At 35.8% G+C, this 14392-nt stretch overlaps 1 protein-coding gene across 1 annotated transcript; it reads left to right on the top strand.

Moving 5' to 3' along the window:
• Positions 1-9486: 9486 nt before the first annotated feature.
• Positions 9487-14392, top strand: LOC129760707 (neuroglian; the record flags this gene model as incomplete). The annotated part of the gene is made up of 3 exons (XM_055758365.1): positions 9487-12297; positions 12365-12696; positions 12763-14392. Coding segments are annotated over 3 exons (3358 nt in total), but the record flags the coding sequence as incomplete, so codon positions are not given.

The raw sequence follows: 14392 nt of genomic DNA, 5'->3' as shown, positions 1-14392 counted from the left end.
TAATCATAGAAATATTTCTCGTATTGAAATACCATCCAATGCCAAATTTGGTTTACATTTCCGTGGGTAGTTGGTTAGTAGAGTTATACAAAATCATGTTAGAGAGTCACATTTGCCTTTTCTATCTCTGTAGATGTGAGAAGTGAGTACTTCATATTCATAGAAATATTTCTTGTACTCAAATACCCTTTATTGTCAAATTTGGTTTTATTTGCTCAATTAATTTTCAAGTTATGCAACCAATTTGTATGGAAGGCCACTTTTCTATTCATATCTTCCCGCTGAAAGAAAGGAGGGGCCTCAATTTATTATACAATCATTACTCGTGTTCAAATACCCTCGCATGTCAAATTTGGTTCCATTTGCTCGATAAACTCCCGAGTTATGTAAGAAAATTGTAGCCTTCAGTCCAGTTGTTACCGAGAACTAGCTAGTAGAATTATGGGGCTTTTCAATTTCTTTTTTGTTTGAGTATAGGAATGTCTTAGCTAGAGCTCCATACATCAACTAATTAATCACATAATTGAAATTACAAGTTACTCATTTGTAAATTAAATTGATATTCCGATTACGGGTAGACATCTGCATATGAAGTTAGAGAATTGGTTTTAACCCTAGAGGATTTCTTGAATCGTTAAATCTTTGAATATAAAAATGGTTCAGAAAAAAGAATTACTTTAATTAAATAAACTTTCAATTAATGCGTAGCATGGATACGAGTTTTGGGACTTATCCTCTCATTTACGCTAGAATTTTACATAAGGAACCTCCAGTGAACTTTTCAACGAATATTTGGTTCGGTTTGACCAGGCCGAACTGAACACCATCGTCCTGAGAAAATTTTGAATCCACAGAATTTGAATCTCAATATCAGCGAATATGATAGACGGAAATTAGTTATAAAACTACTGATTGTGGTCTTTACAATTAATAAATTGTGTCTCTTGTAGGAATGATTCGTACACTCAACTGAAGTTTCTCGAAAAATATGTGATGAGGTTTAGTTACATTCTAAGATGTTTTTGAACTAAATAATGATTGCACATAAGATTCAAGTTTTGGGACATGAAATTACTTATTTGTGGCTGTTTTGAATCATTTATACGAAATGTTCTATCTTATGAAAATAAGTTTTACTACAACACCTTTTTTAAATATTGGGTTTTGTAAAAAAGTATGATTAAATAATTTATAAAAGTAGAAACCCATTAAATCGAGTTTTTGAGACTGTTTTTATTTTATTTTTGAGAATCGGGTATTTCGTGAGACCTTGCTGGAAAAAGTCGAGAAAAATGCAGGAAATGAAAAACTGAAATTGAGCAGTTATCGTGCCTTGCATGCCAAATATGGTTCTATTTGCTTGATTAGTTCTCGAGCTATGTGAAAAATGTAAAGGAATCCCCCTCCCACTTCCTATCTCCCCTCTGGAAAAATAGGAGAGGTACCAAACCATCATAGAAAAATTTCTGTATCGAAATACTTTCTCGTGCCAAATTTTGTTCCATTTGCATGATCAGTCCTCGAGTTATGGGGTTTCCTTCTTTCCAGTGAAAGGGAGGGGTCCCAAACTATTTTAGGAACCTTTAACGGCCTCAGAAGCGTCCACCTGACAAATTTCACGCAAATCGGTTCAGTAGTTTTCGAGCTTATCAGGATATATTGATAGTTTTTTACCGAACACTACCTTACCGAAAGGCCTCAGCCCTAACCTTTAAACAAGATTGAAACGATTCATTTTATCAAAAGGACGTTCTCAAAACGCGATTTTCCTAAGACGTTTTTGCCCCTTCGAAAACCCGGTTGAGTTTACAATGTTTTGATTTTGAATTCTACCAGTGGAGCCAGGTCTAATAATTTTGGAATATTAGCACTGCTTTTTCTAAATCTCATTTGAAAATCATTATGAAAATCATAAGTTAAAGCAAATTCAACAATGTTTTGAAAACTCCTCTGTATACATGTTCAGTAGCGACTTCATTCCTAAGGCCGTATCCAATTTGTTTAGGTTTGTAATTGTTACATGTTTGAAAACAACCTGCAGCAATTATTTTGAAGTATGCACAAACTTCTTGTAATTTGTAGTGATTGAACCGTAATGTGAATCATTTTCAGCTTCTCTTTCACTCACTACTTCCTAAACACTCAAAATTTCCAATGATATCATGCTTAGAAATAAAGCATTTTATTTATTTACTGAGTTTTTGCATACGTAATGTGCGTACATGACTTTTATTGATAGTTAAATTAAGTTAAAATATTCGAGAAAAAAGCGAGCAAATATTAAATTTGTCATAAGAAACCTGTCAACTCTGATGAGGCCAAATCCAAACAAGTTCTGAGGTTATGGCTGAGCCCAACCAGCCATCAATACCATCGGCCGTATTTATTCCTCCCCTTGTTCCAGTATCTTTTGCGGTTTTTACCACATGGTTGGCATGGCCGTAGTAATCTCTACAATGCATGCTTATATGTAACCAGAGATAGTATTGAAAAGAAAAATGAAGGACGCAATAGTTTTCCAGGAGGCTTTCATGTTTTGACTATATTGGTAAAAGACGAAGAAGAACAACATTAATGAAAGGTATGGAATTTTAGCATTGATGAAAGACTAAGTAAAAAATCCCTTCGTTACCAGAAATAAAATATTGGCAAACATATAAGTAGGGGAGAGTGAGGTACCATGGGCCAATTCTTTTTTGCTTTATAATTTCGTTATTATAAAAGATAAAATGAAAAAAAAAAACAAATGGAAAGCTTTTTAAAGTTTTTAAGCAATCATTATGCATTTTTTTTAATTGATTAATTTCCCGAGTTCTGACTGTTTTAAAAAAAAGTATTTTTTTTGGATTTTGAAAAACTGTGGGGAAACGTGGGCCACCAAATCCATATTGACTAGATAACGTGCAAAGTTTATGAGTTGTCCTAAAACTGAAATTTCATAATTGATTGCGTTATTTTAAAGCAATTTCAGATGAGTAAATCAAAAAGAGAGTTGTGTATAATCGAATAGTTCCTAATTTCTGGCTAGCGAACATTTCGGCAAAATTTCTTATATAAGATTTATGTTCGTCTCTATCGCATAGGAAAAAAATGGACAAAATATTTTTCACAACTCTATATTTGGCATACGAAAACTTTGCAGATAGGAAAACCATATTTTCAGTTCTGAATGTGTATTAAAACACCAAAATAAAGGTGGCCTAAGATACATGCTCACGCAAAGCGACGACGATGACAGTTGGATAAAGATTTTTATCTCAACACACGGATGAGATATTTAGAGTGGCCCACGTTTCCCCATAGCACAAGTTATCCCACTCTCCCCTACACATACTAACTACTTTTTAAGTAAGTCGTTAATTTACATGTTTCAGAACAAATTAAATATACTGCTACTAAATATTTTAATAGAAAATAGCAAATTGTTTGTGGAAATCTCCAAACTTGTCAAATAAAATACAGTAGTTTTTCGATTTTATCACTGTTCGATTTTATCAATACCCGCCAAATTCACGCTCGATTTTATCACGGTTATTGTTTCGATTTTATCACACTTTTTTATAAATCATTGAGAAACCATTTCCAGGACCATAAATTTCTTTCAAAAGCGTAGAACGTCTTTGTTCATGATATTTTAATGGTTTGTGTTATGGTATATAAGTATTCAATATTATGAAAATGCTATTGAACTGCTTACTTTAGCTGTATAGTTTTTAAAATAGTCATTTGGATTTAAAAAATAGTTGTAATTATCGACATAAGTATTTTAACGTCACGCAAATGCTAGTGATGTTATTTACGCTTGGTGAGCCGCTCCAAAAATGTAAACTTTTATGGTGCGAACCATCTAAAGATCTGGATGAACTTGAGCGATTTTGAAAAGAGATAAGTGTCTCTGATTTATTTTTTAATTTGTTTATTTGAAAGAGTGGCGTGCGCAATCACGATTGGGCAGCCTTTAGTATTGTCGTCTGAATGGATAATTTTGGATTATCAAAATAAAATTCTGCAAAAGGACTAAGATTTCTAATTTTCTACATATGAAAAAGAAATGATTACCTGCCCACACAACAAAGTTCGAGAAAAACACATTAAGAGGCTGAGTTGAGCAAATTCAAAATCATTTTTTGAAAAGGTAAACTTTTCAGTTAATCAAACGTGTGAAGATTGAAATATTGAAATTTGAAATTTGCAGAACATAATTTTTTATGCAGTTTTCTTGAAATTCTTTTTAAAAATAGATATAAGAGATAATGAAAACTTAATAAATCACTTCAATGAGATGTACACTATCGAATCGATATTGTACATTTTATTATTTCTATAAAAAATCTCAAGATTGCTTTAGACAAAAATACATATCTTCAAATTGAAATCGATCCTTTGTGTTTAGTTAAATTTGATAATTACATCGCATGATCAAAATTTATGGATATAAAACGTTTTAACTACTGTATACAATATAAATTATTGATTAAGGACTTTAAAAATACATTTTTCCAGTTTAATTTTTAGTTTCGTCAAATTCATGGTTTCGCCAAATTCACCCCAAAATTTTTTTTTTGACCGTGATAAAATCGAAACACTACTGTAATTATTAAAAATTACAAAAAAGATTTTTTTTGCATTTTGTTTTCCATATTCTTGAATATTTCGCACGCTTCTTAGAGCAAGTTCACTGGTGTTGGGAAAAAGTGGTAGAAATTTGAAAACTTGCTTGAAAACATTTTTGCATGGTAAAATTTCAAAATGTCAAAAATTCTATCACTTTTTCCCAACACCAGAGAACTTGCCCTACGCATAAAAACAATAAATCAGTTATAACATTCTGCACATGTTTTGTGATAAAATAACTTTGAAACATTCTCGCGTTTCCGAGATCATTTGATTTTAGTTTTTGTTGTTTCAAAACGACATAATGCATGAAATAATTTAAATTACTATGGTTAATTTTAGTAAAGAACCTGTTAAGTAGTGTCCTATTTATGTCTATGAATTAATTTACGTCAACGAATATATTATAAATTATACCTATCGCCTCAATCGTTAGAAAGTTTTCATCGATGCTTTTAGAATACACCATCTGCTTTCCAATAGGGGTTCAATTCCAATTTTTTGGACTGCCGTGAACGATTCTTTATCATGTAGATATGATAGGTACCAACATGAATGAAAAAGCTCACCTTTCACATCAACTCATCAATTTTGTGGCTCACGTTTTTCTGATTATGTTGAATGATCCCCTGCGAAGAGCAGCATAGATGTGGTATTGAATTTACAAAGGGAGCATACAAAACTAGGGACGGACTAGCCCCATTGAGTGTTAATTTGATTATGTTTTTACTCCATTAGCACATATGTGGGTCAGATTTGTTTCACCCATGTAAAGAAGATTCATATGCATTCATCTTTTTTTTAAAGTTTATGAAATGAACTTATAGATAAGTCCATAAATCCAAATGTTTGGGTAGTAGTTCTTTTTTCGAACGCCATAAGCCGGTGCGCGGTGTTTCTGTTTTCTACTGCGGAAACTTCAAACAAATGTACTGCCGTGATATGCCCAAGAGACGCATGTGTATAGGCCGTAGGCGCATATAACCCGATAGGCCCATTTAGGAAACCTTTCCCCTATGCCATTTTTAGTTTTCGCGATAAAGTGCGTTTTTCTCGATTTCCCTATTTTCCACTTTTTCGAGACTTTTCATGAAATCTTATCTGTATACATTATCAAATTTCATGAAAAGTCCCGAGGGATGAATGACTTAAAAAAGTTAAAATCCATTAAAAAAGATGAAAAGTCCTGAAGAAGTGCAAAATGGGAAAAAGAGAAAAACACTCATATTGGCAAAAACTGAAAATGGCAAAATGGACCTTAGCTATATGTCCGAAATTTATCTTTTTCTGAAAGCTTTCGATCTTCTGTAAAAACTTTTCTTCTCTATTTTATTTTTTTTTTCTAACATCAATGTAATATAAATTTAAGCAATCATTGTATGTACAAAACTCCGATGTTGGCTCCGTCGAACTTAAAGGTCTGAGCCGTTTCAAATAAAGAAATTACAAAAAAATGGCATATTTAACATACGTTACTTCGGCATATCACGGACAGTGCCGCGAAGGCGTCAGCAATGGCAAAAACGATTAAAAATTTATTCCAATTTTCTTTCCTTCCGTCTCGTTCATAACTTGAATGTGCTCATCTGTCATTATCAATTTAGCAGAAGATGCATATGAATGCAACGAATCTGCATAACGCCATTGTTATCGTCTCGACTTTTCCGTATACACTCGTAAGTCAAGTATTAATTCGAGTTTCCCTATCACGGTTTAGACTTACTTTACTTAGCTGATAAGTGTATAAAATTTTTTAATTGAAATGTAAATTCAGAGAATTTACTTCCTATTTAAAGAAACTTTTTGTATCTCATCAAACGGACAATCGAAAAGGTTATATGTAGGTAAGCTTAAGATATATACGGATGCTCAATGCTACTGCATTGAAGTTGTTAAATCTGAACCCGGCAGTTTTGTTCATAGATGTTCATGTTCATGTTCATGGAAAGTTGTAGGTATATTACCTATATTATTTTGTTTGCCAAGCAATTGATCAGATTTCAGTTCAAAAGTATTTAAGATTATGTTAGGTTTTAACATGTAAAAAATAACAATAAAAATTTTAAATAATTTAGCAAAATACAAAATTTAAAATAAACGAGTGGATCAAAAATCTTTGTTGAAAAAGGGATTTTTTTTTTATTCTGACAATTTGCCCCGGGGATCTTTAGATCTTCCCAAAATTGAAAATTTTGGTTCATTTTTACGACTAAAAATACATGTATTTTTTGAGATTTCTAACATTTCTTTGTTTTTACTGTTAGATTCGGTTAAATTTTTTGGTAAATAAAATAAAACCACATCTCAAGGCTACATAACTCTGTTATTTTTCAACTAAAGTCATAAAACAACACACCAAAACGCATTAAAATTTATCAGCTTTAAAAAAAAAATTTAAAAAAAAAATCCAGCAATTAGAAAATCCGATTGCTGGTTTCAAGCAAAAATTTGAATTGCTGAATTTTTCAAGCATTTTTGTTTGCTGGAAATCGAATGAAAATTTTGGGTCGTACATACATACATTATAATATTTCGGAAAAGTTCAATTTGATCACCGATTTAAAACTCAATTTAAGCATTAAAATAAGTTTTGACAGTTTCAAGGTTGCATAAAATTCTGACCCTTCAGGATGCAATGTGTGATATCTTTTGTGTTATATCTCTAATCGTGATGCAGTCTTGAAGTGAAATGTTTGTCCTGGATAAAGCTTTTAGAAAACCAACATCAAATAGCAGTATTCCAAAAAAAGTTATTGAAACAACACAGTCCCTGAGCGAAATGTCTCAAAATTTGGCATGCGACCATCTGATCAATTTCATTCTGGCACGCGTGGGATTTCTCATATTTTATTCTTCCCATATTAATTTAATTCCCTGAACTTGGTTCTTCAGCAATTTTAAAATGAGCCAACGTTGCTGTCTTGACCAAATGCTATTTATTTATCCCCTCTAAAAAAATTTGACGTACTGTAGCCGGAAACATTTGGTTTTGCAAAATTTAACAGCTATTTGCTCGAACAGTAACGTTGAACTGCAGCCAAAAAATCTTGCAGGCACCTATCTCTGATCTGTTATTTTCCAAAGCTACAAATAAGACTTTCACCATTTGGGAATATTAAATAAAAACTTATCATCAATGACAAATAAACTATAACCGCAGATATAAATAAAATGAATTTTTTATACGTAAATTTTTAAACAAATTTAATTAACAATTATATGCCAAGTTTTCTAAAAACCTTTTGTTGAAATTTTTGTTTTTGTTTTTTGTCTTCGTTAACCTTATAATTTGCTAAGTTTTTCAACTGATTTAAGCTGGGGCGCGTTAGGCCACAGCAAACTTTTATACGGCCCGCAACCTCAACGAGCTTGACATCCCTGCTTTTAAGGTTTTTAATTTTTTTTTTTTTTGTTTTCTCCATGTCGTTTTCATTTTAAAAGAATGATTTCTCACGCAATCTTATACTTTTCAATGTTCGAACATGACGATGAGTTGTGTAAAGTGTATGTTGTTCACTTAAAATTTGTGTCAGCATTTCGTGAAAAATTGTTTAAAATCTTTATTTAACGAAAAAAATCTGGTCAACTGGCAACCCGGCCTTTGAATGTTGTATACAATTGCACGGAAAATAATAAAAAGGTAAAACTTACCGAGTAACTGGGGTAGTTTTCGAGGTAAATTTTACCTTTTTTTAATTCACCTTGCAAAAAGGTTAATTGTACCTGGAAAAAGGTAAATTTTACTTTTTGGGCATCCACTGAGCAAAAAGGTAGATTCTATCGGATTCCCATTCACTGTCTAAAAGGGCCTTTTTCGCTGTTCTGGTTAGTCATTAAATTAAATGAAACAAAGACACAAACTCATCCATGATGTTAATGTTTTGGGAATGTATGTTTCGATAATGTTCTTCCTTCCGACGATCCAGCTCGGTGAACTCCGTTTTTTTTTCTTGAATGTTCCGTTATGTCGGATGAAAACACTTTTGCTTTCTCTCGGACATCAACGCTGCCTTTTCCGTGTCCTTCCGCACCATGATGGCCACTGAATCTTTCAAAATTAGTACATTCCGTGTCTTCTCCGTTCGACTCATCCGACCAGCCAGGGAATAATATTAGCTGTTCCGGAATTAAATCTAATGCTCAATTTACCTTTCTGTTCTTATTTTCACGTATTGCGCACAAAAAAAAACTTATTTCTGAATGAAAAAAACAACTTAACCTCAGTAAAGGGGTTCTAAAAATAGTTACCATTATTTCGAACTGCACCGTTTTGTTCAGTGCAATCCAGGTCAACATCACCTCGCTACGAGGTAAGGTTTACCTCGAAAAGGGTGAAAGTATTTTTTTGTATTTGCCTTTTTTTTTTCTAGGTGAATTCTACCCTTTTTGTCTGCTCGATTCAAGTAAACTTTACCTTGTGAGGTGAGTTTCACCTTGGTGAGGTAAAAGTTCCTTTTTTGGATTTCACAAGCATTCACCTTTTTATCTCGGTATATTTTACCTTTTTATTATTTTCAGTGTGCAAAATCTAAATTAATAAGACATTTGTAGCGCTTTTGGTGCCAGCGTTCAACATCGCATAGAACAAATGCCCTATCACACAAAGCTGCACGCCAGCCAAGTTGCATGAAAAAAGCTGGGTAACTTGTACGCAACTGCTGGCTTAATTAAGCTTTAACCTGCAGCATTGATTCTATTTTTAGAACGACCGTGTTGTTCTATGTTTAGAATTTTTGAATATTTCAACTGTTGATACTTGGGGATTTCTCTGTAAAAAAATTTAAAGTTATTTAAAATGTTTCTTTTCACATGCTTGTGTTCTGCAGGCGTCTAAGTTATTTACATTTATGTTTTCTTCCCTTTTCTCCATAGGTATCGATGGGTGAAGAACGGAAAAAAATTCGAATGGCAAACGTACGATGACCGGATGTCCCAACAGCCAGGTCGCGGTACCCTAGTTATCAAATCGCCACGTGATGAAGATCTCGGCCAGTACCAGTGTTTTGCTGAGAACGAACATGGAACGGCCACGTCCAATTCAGTGTTTGTTCGTAAGGCCGAACTGAACTCCTTTAAGGACGAAACGGCCAAAACGGTTGAAGTGGACGAGGGAAAGCCCTTCAAGATGCAGTGTCAACCTCCAGACGGTTGGCCACGACCGAATGTGTACTGGTTGATCCAGAACATGGATGGCGGTATTAGTTCGATTAACAACTCCCGAATGACTTTGGATCCAGAAGGTAACCTGTGGTTTTCGAACGTGACCCGTTCCGATCAGTCCGATGACTTTTACTATGCTTGTGCCGCTTCCTCATTGTTCCGAAATGAGTACAAAATTGGCAATCGGGTATTGCTACAGGTAAAGCAGACAGGAATATCTGCCGCTCAAAATAAGCATGCTCCCCTTAGGCAATACGTGTCCCGTAAAAACGAAGTAGCATTGCGAGGCAAGAAAATTGAAATGTTCTGTATCTATGGAGGAACTCCTCTTCCACAGGTGGTTTGGACCAAAGATGGTAAACCGATACAATGGAACGATAAGATTCAACAGAATAATTACGGAAAATCGCTTGTAATTCGACACGCCACCTTTGAAGATCAAGGAGAATATACTTGTGAATCATCAAACGGTGTTGGTAGTGCTGAATCCTACTCTATTCGTTTGGAGGTTCAAGCTATTCCATATTTCACGGTTGAACCAGAAATTGTCAATGCCGCAGAAGACGAAACCGCTGAGTTCCGATGTGAAGCTTCAGGTTTCCCAAAACCAAACATTGTTTGGATTCACAACGGTAAACCCATCGATCAGAGTCCAAATAATCCCCGAAGAATTGTTAGCACAAACAGAATATATTTCACAAAGCTCGAGAAAGGAGATACCGGCAATTATGGTTGTAACGCAACAAACTCACTTGGTTACGTGTACAAAGATGTTTATCTTAATGTTCTGGCCTTGGCTCCAGAGATCACTGAACCTCCGAAATTAGAATACACCGTTGATCGAAGAAATGTGACTATGACATGTCGTGTTTTCGGAGCTCCCAAGCCTCAAGTTAAATGGATCCGGAACGATCGGGAACTAACTGGAGGCAGATATCATATCTTGGAAAGTGGAGATTTGCTAATAAAGGGTGTTGAATTTTCGGACGCCGGCGAGTACACTTGTAACGCGGTGAATAAACTTGGCGAAAAGTCTGCCAGCGGAGAACTAGTCGTAAAACAGCATACGAAAATTATCGACGAACCACAGGACTACGAGGTGGTGGCAGGGACTCCAGCTACTTTCCGCTGTAATGCTGTTGCGGATTCATCTTTAGACTTATCGATAGAGTGGTTGACCGATGGTGTGACTATTGATTTTGATAATCAGCCCCGGTTTGTCAAAACAAACGATTACTCGCTAACGATTACAAAAACTATCGAATTAGACACGGGAGTCTACTCTTGCCTTGCTCGTACAGATCTTGACGAAGTAGTTGCTAATGCAACTTTGACTGTCTATGACAGACCAAATGCACCATCTTTAGTAGGAATTGAATGTCATCAAGCTGTAGCAACGATCTCTTGGACACCAAATGGCGACAACAGATCACCTATTCTGTACTACACAATTGAGTTCAACACTTCATTCACTCCGGATACCTGGGAAATCTCATCGAAGGATGTTCCGGCTACCGACTTTACTTATAGCGTAGATATGAGCCCCTGGGCCAACTATACATTCAGAGTGATTGCAGTTAACAAGGTGGGTCCCTCAACGCCATCGGGGCACAGTGATATTTGTACAACTCAGCCAAGCGTTCCCTTCAAGAATCCGGATAACGTAGAAGGTCAGGGAACTGAACCGAATAATCTAGTCATTAAATGGACACCTATGTCCGAAATAGAACACAACGCTCCCCGATTCCAGTATAGAATCTACTGGCAGCTAGATACCGGAGTGGATAACTGGAACACCGAGGATATTTTCGACTGGCGACAATCTGAGCTGCTGGTACGGGATCAACCCACATTCCAGCGTTATCGAATCAAAGTTGTAGCAATCAATGAACTCGGCGAAGCCAATGTTGCGGCTAAGGAAGTTATTGGATATTCTGGAGAAGATAAGCCCCTGGAGGCTCCTCAGAACTTTACGCTCATTCAAGTAACGGCTCCAACATCTGCTATTCTCAGTTGGAACCCCGTTTCCGAGGAAAGTGTTCGAGGCCACTTCAAGGGTTATAAAATACAAACGTGGGTCGAGTCCGATGGCGAACAAAACTTGCGAGAAGTTCTGGTGACGGCAGATTCCAAACAAGCTCTGGTAACAGATTTTGTTCCTGACTCGACCAATTTTGCTCGCATACTGGCTTACAACGGTCGGTTTAACGGACCTGCCAGCACTACATTATCGTTTGAAACGCCCGAAGGTGTTCCGAACAGTATTCAAACACTCGAAGCCATACCACTTGGGTCTTCTGCTTTCTTGCTCAAATGGAAGCCCCCACTACAGCCAAACGGTAAACTGACCGGTTATAAGATCTACTACGAGGAGGTGAAAGGGACATCTTTTGGACCTAGGATGGAACGTGAACCTCACATTCACGATAAGCGCGTGACGGAAGCCAAACTAGGTAAACTGAAACCCGCAACCAAGTACCGAGTCCACGTGGTGGGCACAACCAAAGCAGGAGAGGGACGAGAGTAAGTATAGTTCGTGTAAATGACCTTTTGTAATTTTTTGTAATTTTTTATTTCTACCCGTTGCCAGCTACTACATTGAACAAAAATCGGCAGCGAGTGGCACCAACCAACCGGATGCGCCATACTTCAGCTGGGATCTTCTACCGACCGATAATGGTCGCGCTGATGTCAAAGTTATTTGGCACCCGAATCTGGAAGGCAAACCAGGCTCACACTTCTTCGTCAAATATCGCATCAAGGGCGAGTCCCAGTGGCTGACGACAGATCCGGTGCTGTACGAAAATCACCATGTTGTTCACGGGTTGGAACCGGATAGCAGCTACGAGTTCCGAGTGGTCTCCGTCGACGGCGAATTCCAGGCAGAGTCTCTATCGCAGAAGGTTGATACTGCAGAAATGGGTAAGTTACAAACGATTGAATACAAAAAAAAAAGTTGTTCAAATCCTGAAATTGTAAATTTTCTAGATGGTCCTATCAAGATCCCCAATGATAATGTGGCTACGGCTGGTTGGTTCATCGGTATGATGCTAGCGATAGCGTTCTTGATTTTGCTCCTGATCATCATTTGTATTATCAAACGGAATCGTGGTGGCAAATACGATGTTCACGACCGAGAGTTAGCAAACGGTCGAAATGACTACACGGAAGAAGGTGGTTTTCCAGAATACTCCCAACCGTAAGTATACGAGCAATTACTACTACTGTAGATTTTGGCATGACTTGACCTTAAATGAAACCTAACTTTCTCTCCTTCCGTTTCGAGGAAAAGTAAAGTAATGAACGCAAGAGCAAGCCGTATTGCAAGACATATGTGGCGTTTCACAAACTAACACTCATAGTCATAGTACATGTTCATAACCATTCCCCACCTCACTAGAAGTATGTGACGTTGTGATTATGTTTTTCATCTTCATCGTATGTTGATTTTTCGTTGAAAAAATAACGAAATAAGATCTTTTAGATAAAGTATATAAAGACAATAAGGCCGGAACATATATCAATTCCTTTTTTTGTCACCCCCCCCCCCCCCCCTTCGAAATTTCCAAAATACCCGAAGTAGAAAGTAAATTAGATTTGCAGTATTTTATAGCAATGTCGAAAAAAATATCAAATATCGGAAAGATTACAAGAGCAAAAAACAAATTAGGGAAGATGAGAGTTTTATAATCATTTGTATTCTTCATTTTATTGAATTTTTCGATAAAAAACTATGCAATGATATAGTATGCAATTTTTTTGCATACAAGCTTTCATGCAATTTATTACAAGTTTAGAATCGCACACCCCACTTCCCTCCAAGATGTTCCTAATCCAAGTGACAAAAGAAGGATTTGAAATTTGTTACGGCCTAATTTAAAAAAAAAATCACATCGTTACATATTTTTTTAAATAAACCATAATTCATCTTATGTGTTAACCTAGTATTCCGAATCCAATCCTATCTTGTTTGCAGTTTTGGGTGTGATTTTCATAGCTGATATTGTTTGTTCCAAACAATTTGAAAAGATTCTTGTCCCTGAAATAACATCGAAGTTATTATGTGTTATGTTTTGTATTTTCCTAACTCACAAGATTTTTTCAATTTCTGATGAAGAGCTAGTCTAGTTTTCAAAGCTAAGATTTGAACTATCACGCTCATCCTTTTTTCTGTTAACCAATACTCTAGAATTCAGTTTTGAATAACAATTAAAAGAATATAATATCCCTAACTCCCTCAATACCGGCACTAGCGCTGCCTCCTGAAGAAACGCCTTGAGTGTATTCCTCTTTGCCCTCCATATGAAAGGATATAATTTTCAACTAGTCTCCTAAATAAAAGCAACTGCGAACGAAAGGAAAAGGATACGGAAATGGGTAAGCTTGGTGTAGCCCTTCAACTGTGTCTATCGCCACATACCTACCTATATGATGATCGAAAGTTTAGAAGGTTGATTACCTACTAGCGTTAGGTGATTTTTAAAAGGTTAAGTAAGGAAATGGATAGCTGATGTTAACTCAAAATAAACTTTTAGCTCTTTTCCATTCATTAAACGATTACTTTTACAGTTTATCATCCTCTATCCCATCCTTTCTTTCGACTTATCTTTAATTTCCA

This window comes from Uranotaenia lowii, unplaced genomic scaffold (assembly GCF_029784155.1).
Source record: "Uranotaenia lowii strain MFRU-FL unplaced genomic scaffold, ASM2978415v1 HiC_scaffold_736, whole genome shotgun sequence".
Classification (NCBI taxonomy): Eukaryota; Metazoa; Arthropoda; class Insecta; order Diptera; family Culicidae; genus Uranotaenia; species Uranotaenia lowii.
This window is presented reverse-complemented; position numbering and strand designations above follow the sequence as displayed.